The sequence below is a fragment of the Phacochoerus africanus genome, chromosome 1 (assembly GCF_016906955.1).
Source record: "Phacochoerus africanus isolate WHEZ1 chromosome 1, ROS_Pafr_v1, whole genome shotgun sequence".
Classification (NCBI taxonomy): Eukaryota; Metazoa; Chordata; class Mammalia; order Artiodactyla; family Suidae; genus Phacochoerus; species Phacochoerus africanus.
Genome location: NC_062544.1, coordinates 214574767 through 214580766, shown reverse-complemented (window position 1 = coordinate 214580766; position 6000 = coordinate 214574767). Strand labels below are relative to the sequence as shown.

The 6000-nt window shown below is 48.3% G+C and overlaps 1 protein-coding gene across 4 annotated transcripts in view; it reads right to left on the bottom strand.

Annotated features, from left to right (window-relative positions):
• Positions 1–308: 308 nt before the first annotated feature.
• The window catches only part of MUC4 (mucin 4, cell surface associated), a 57621-nt gene continuing 51929 nt past the window's right edge, over positions 309–6000 (bottom strand). For all 4 annotated transcript variants that reach the window (XM_047790119.1, XM_047790091.1, XM_047790101.1 and 1 more), the window contains 4 exons: positions 5144–5208; positions 4821–5059; positions 1955–2117; positions 309–918 (listed from right to left, as the gene is read on the bottom strand). In XM_047790119.1, the coding sequence (XP_047646075.1) occupies positions 717–918; positions 1955–2117; positions 4821–5059; positions 5144–5208 (669 nt within the window). In that variant the 3' untranslated portion in view covers positions 309–716. The remainder of the gene's footprint in view (positions 919–1954; positions 2118–4820; positions 5060–5143; positions 5209–6000) is intronic.

Here is a 6000-nt window from a genome sequence, read left to right as displayed (position 1 = left end):
GCAAGCCAGGAGAGGTTACTGGGAGATGGTTGGGAAAACTCCATATGGGGGTGTCTTTATCATCCTCCTCAGAGGGCCAGGCCTTGGCTTGTGATGGGGGGAGTGGAAGAAAGTGAGATGGAGGAGGAAGCAAGGATCCAGGTCTGGGCTGGAGCAACCGAGCTTTCCAATATGCAGTAACTGAGAGCTGATGCAGGGCTGAATCCAGCTCACCTCTGCTCTTCCACCCACTGTGCCAAGCCCTTCAGCCACCAGAGGAAAATCATGAATGAAATCCATGGCTTTGGGAGACACAAAAAGTCAGAGGGATTTTTAGTTAAATAGACTTTAATTAGAAGTAAACCAGAGAGTTTTGTGTGTAAATGTATTCTGGTTTTTAATTTAGAGCCATCACCCCTTCAACTCTGGTGTGTGTACATACGTGTTCTGTAGGTGTGTCTTCTTTGTGTGTCTGTGTGAGAATCTACCATTTATGTAGCAGGCCTATATGGCCTCTTCCTGTCAGCCTGTGTCTATTATACTGATAAGGTATGGTCTTGTTTTTATGACTGTTTTTATTCCTGTTTTTCATTCTTCTTGAAGAACCCTGAACTGCCATCAGTCACTTTTCTCTTTCCAATCTCGACCAAATCAAGGTGCCTGAAAAAGTGTGTGCGGGTGGACTGGGGTGGGCCCTGAGGTATCCTAGGACAGAGCCACCTGTGTGGGGCAAGGCCTCAGCTTTCAGACCTCAGGTCTCCGTCCAGGGAGTAATGGGTCCCAGAGAAGTATCTGAAGTGCAGGAACACGAACAAGGCGACCCCCATCAGCAAGAGGGCGCCCAGAGCTCCAAAGAGGATTCCGAAGAAGGCGCCAAGTTTCATGCTCAGGTGCTCACAGCGCTGGCCCCAGGGCATGTAGATGGAAAAGGGCACACAGCTGGAGACAGAGAGAGAGAGGACCGGTCAGCAGCGGGGTGTGGGGATGGGGAGGCTGGCCCTTAGCCTCCCCACCCCTGCTCTCAGCCCAGCCAGAGGAGATTTTTCTACAACAGGCTGGGTCCCTCTCTGGGGAAGGGATGAGGTCAGTCCCCCTGCAGGCAGGCAGGCAGCAAGCGGTGCTAAACCGAGGCCACTGAGCAACCTAGGTGGGCTGGTAGTGAATTCACTTGGGGTCAGCTCCACCCCTACAGCGGGGCATGGGTGGGGGGTGGAGGTGGAGGCGGAGTTGGCCGCAGGTGAGCACACAAAGTCACAAACCCAACCTAGCTCCCAGAAAGCTGCACCCAGCCCCCAACGCTGCGCTCCACCCGCTGCCTTCTTAGACCTGGGAGGTGAGAGGGCTGAGCCCCTCTGCGACTGTAGTAGGGCCATAGGCAGACGGAGGGCACTGATGTGACAAGAGCGCCAGGAGGCACTGCCCTTCTCCTTAGCATGCCCAGAACTTAGTGCCCTCCACTCACCGGAGCCCCTCAGACCAGTTGATGAACCAAGGGGACAGAGGGCACCAGTTTGAGAGGGCCTCCCCTTTCTGGGACTCTTAAGGTGGGCCAGGACAGGGCCTAGATACAGGACAGTGGGTTCCTTTTCCACAAGGAGATAGTAGGCTGTCCATGACCCAAGAAGCAAAATCAGGTGGAAGAGTTTGGCTTTGGAACCCACTATCCTGTAACTTAACTTACTGGGTACCGTAGTCAGATTCCTTATCATTTCTAAGTTGCGTTTTAAAATGGTCATATCTAGCTATCCATTTGCTGGTTTGAGGTGCAAAGGTTATACAGCATCTTTATTCTCCACAAATGTAGGCACTCATATCTTCTTTTCCTCTGTCCTTTTTTCTCTGATCCCCTTTCTCTCGATTACAGAGGGAACCACCCTACATTTTCAGGCGCTGTGAGGTACCATGGCATTTCCAGACTCCTTGCAGCTTGGATTCTCTGGCACTGCCCTCCACCTCCTGCCCCCACCCTGCTCACCTGCATTGGGGCCCCTCGGGTAGGTGCTGGCACCGGCCTCCATTCTCACAGTAGCCCCTACTGCACGGGGACACACAGGTGAAGCCTCTCTCCGGGCTGAAAACCAGGTTGTAGTCCTTGTAGCCGTTACATTGGAAGTAATTTTTCAGTGTGCTCACATTCACTGTCAGATAGGACACAAGCAAAATGGAAACCAATGGATTTACACCAAATCTATACCTTTTCTGTCAAGAATTCCATTTTAGGCACTCATCCTGAGAAATAGTTGGAAACACACAAAAACTACATATATTCATGGAAATCCATAGCAGCATTGTTTATAAGAGCAACAATAAGCAGAAGTGGCTTTGTTTGTTTTTTAGGGCCACACTAGCGGCATATGGAAGTTCCCAGGCTAGGGGTTGAATTGGAGCTGCAGCTGCCAGCCAAAGCCACAGCCACAGCCACAGCAATGCCAGATCTGAGCTGCATCTGCAACCTATACCACAGCTTGCTGCAATACTGGATCCCCAACCAACTGGGCGAGGCCAGGGATAGACCCCGAAACCTTTTGGATACTAGTCAGGTTCTTAACACGCTGAGCCACAACGAGAGCTCCCAGAAGTGGTTTTGTTAAATAAAGAATATTGTGCAATGGATGAGGACCACAGTATGAAAAGTGCATTGGTTAAGAGCATATGCTTTGAACTCTACTAGACCTGAGTTGAAATTCAAACTCTACTACTAACTAGTTGTGTTATTTTGGGGAAGTTTCTTAACTCTTTCAGCCTCAATTTCCTTATTTTTTTATTAAAAATCTTTATTGGAGTTCCCGTGGTGGCTCAGTGGTTAACGAATCCAACTGGGAACGATGGGGTTTCGGGTTCGATCTCTGGCCTTGCTCAGTGGGTTAAGGATTTGGCATTGCTGTGAGCTGTGGTGTAGATTGCAGACACGGCTCGGATCCTGCATTGCTGTGGCTCTGGTGTAGGCCGGCAGTTACAGCTCTGATTCAACCCCTAGCCTGGGAACCTCCATATGCCGAGGGAGCGGCCCAAATGGCAAAAAGAAAAAAAAATTTTTTGTTTAAATTTTGGTCTGCCTATAGCATGTGGAAGTTCCTAGGCCAGGGATTGAACCTGCACCACAGCAGCAACCTAAGCCTCTACAGTGACTACACTGGATCCTTCACCTGCTGTGCCACAAGAGAATTCCTTCAGTTTCTTTATTTCTTTATTTTATATTTTATGTTATAAGTTTCCTTATATTTTTTATTTTATATTTCCTTTTATTTTATTTATTTATTTTGCTTTTTAGGGTCACACCTGTGGCATATGGAAGTTCCCTGGCTAGGGGTTGAATAGGAGCTATAGCTGGCAGCCTATGCTACAGCCACAGCCACAGCAACACAGGATCCAAACATATCTGCGACCTACACCACAGCTCATGGCAACACCAGATCCTTAACCCACTGATGGAGGCCAGGAATCGAACCTGCATCCTCATGGATACTAGCTGGGCTTGTTACTGCTGAGCCACAACGGGAACTTCCTTCCTTATTTTTAAAAGGAAACTACCTTACTGTACAGTTTAAATGAGGTAATATATGCACAGTATTTAGCACAGTGCCTGACATAGTAAGCCTTCAGTGTAACAGTCACTATTCTATTTAAAATATTTAAAAATATTTAAAAACATTCTATTTAAAATATATTAAAACACACTATTTAAGACATAAAATAATATATCAAATCAGAATGTGAATACAATGTACAAGGTAATATGTTCACAGTTAAAGTAATGGAGAGGTTATCAAACATTAGGTATGATTTGATCCCTTTGTTGATATATGAAGTGTCCTATGCATAAAAGAGAATTTAGCAGAGTATGTGCAAAGGGGATTTGTCTCTGGGGATTAGAATACAGGTGATTTTTTTTCTGTTAACTTCTGTGTCCTAAACACAAAACATATTGTACTTGCATAATAAAAATTGTGGGGGTTTTGTTGGTTTGTTTTCTCTAAGAAAAGGCACAGTCAAGTCTGGAGTATTTATTCCCTTATCCCCAACACTGCCTCCCTACCACACATACCATAGTAGTTTGGAGGATTTCTCATTGTTGCCCCTGGAAGGGAGGGAGTTTAGCCTGGATTCTAGAAGAAGCTCTTGCTTGGCCCTAGGCCCAGGTAACACAGCACCTTCTGTGGCATTTGGCATGGCCACTGTCCTGTTCTCTGCCCCACTCATAAGACAGGGTGGGCTATTCCTTTCCTTCGCTGGCAAGTTTGCCAACCTACCTCATTCCCCTTCTGGGATAATTAGAGGCTGTCAGAGCTGAAAGGGACCTCAGACATCCCACCTCCTTTTCCAGATGAGGGTGTTGAGGCCTTGACTGGGGATGGACTTTTGCACAGGGTCACGCTCTTTCAAGGAGGTGATAGTTCTGCCCCTGGGCCAGGTCTCCAGCCTTCAACTTTATATCTCCAGGTGGAGGCAAAGGCAAAGGCAAAAACAATGTCCTTGTTTATATTTATAAAATAAATGTTAACCAAATCATTAACAATTTTATAGAAAGAAAACCATTAGCAGCAATGGTCAGGAAAGCAGCAGTTGGAGCAGTTGCTCTGTGAAACTGTACACGTGGGGATTCATCAAGCAGTACTTTGTGCTCCTGTTCCTGAATCTAGAAGGCTGGTGGGTAAAAGGTTCCCAATTTCTCTTAAAAACTACAAACAAAACCCCCCTAAATTTACTTCCTTCTTATCTGTGGCCTGCTGTAGAATACACTTCAGCCATGGGTTTGTGTGGGCCTGAGATCTGTGGCAGGCTCCCTCTGCTTGACCGCTCCCTCAGCTATCCTTGCTGCTGTCCACGAGATAGTGACTCACCAGCCATCACACTGAGCACATCTCTCCTGGAGATGGGTTGGAAGACCACGTTGTTCCTGGGCTCCTCACTTCTCTTCCATCTCCTCTGTGAGGCCTGGGATAAGAATGCCTCCACCACTGCGTCCAGCAGCCGGGTATTCAGGAAGTCAATGACAGGGCCCCCAGGGCGGTACTGGAACTCCGAGATGACTTTCCAGTATTGAAGGAAGTTTCCTGACGCCGGTATTGCTGGGAGTTCACTGTGTGAGAGGGGCACAGTGAGGGGCCGAGGGGTGAGGGGTGTAGGGAAGGACAGGGGCCCAGGTGGGGGCAGTCCCACTTACACTCGTTCCACTTGTCTGTTCCGGAGAAAGGCCCGCACATCCAGGTTCCCCAGTCTATAAGCCACCTAGGGCAGAGGGTGGGGGTTGGGGTGGGGGTGGAAGTGGGGGTGAGGTCCAGTCCAGAGAGGAGACCTTTCCCACTTTTGTGCATGTATTCATCCGTGTTTCCTCCTCCTTCTTCTTCTTCTTTTTTTTTTGTCTTTTTTTTTAGGGCCACACCCATGGCATATGGAAAGTTCCCAGGCTAGGGGTTGAATCGGAGCTGCAGCTGTCAGTCTACACCACAGCTCATGGCAACGCCAGATCCTTAACCCACTGAGTGAAGCCAGGGATCAAACTTGCATCCTTATGGATACTAGTTGAGTTCGTTACCACTGAGCCACAATGGGAACACCCCTCCACCCCAGTTTCCTTCTTTGAATGTGAGCCCCAGGACCACCAGAATTTTTTTTTTTTCGTATTTTTTCCATTTCTTGGGCTGCTCCCGCAGCATATGGAGGTTCCCAGGCTAGGGGTCAAATGGGAGCTGTAGCCACTGGCCTACGCTAGAGCCACAGCAACGTGGGATCCGAGCCATGTCTGCAACCTGCACCACAGCTCACGGCAATGCCGGATCCTTAACCCACTGAGCAAGGCCAGGGATCAAACCCACAACCCCATGGTTCCTAGTCAGATTTGTTACCCACTGAGCCATGATGGGAAATCTCAGAATGTTTCTTATCTATTTCTGCATCCCCGCTCCGAAAGCCTCTACTGGTGACTGGCATGGGTCCCTACTTAATGGAAGTTTGTTGGTGAGTGTAGAACTTTACGTAACCTCACCCCAGTTCCAGTCACAAAGCGAGAATCTGAAATGA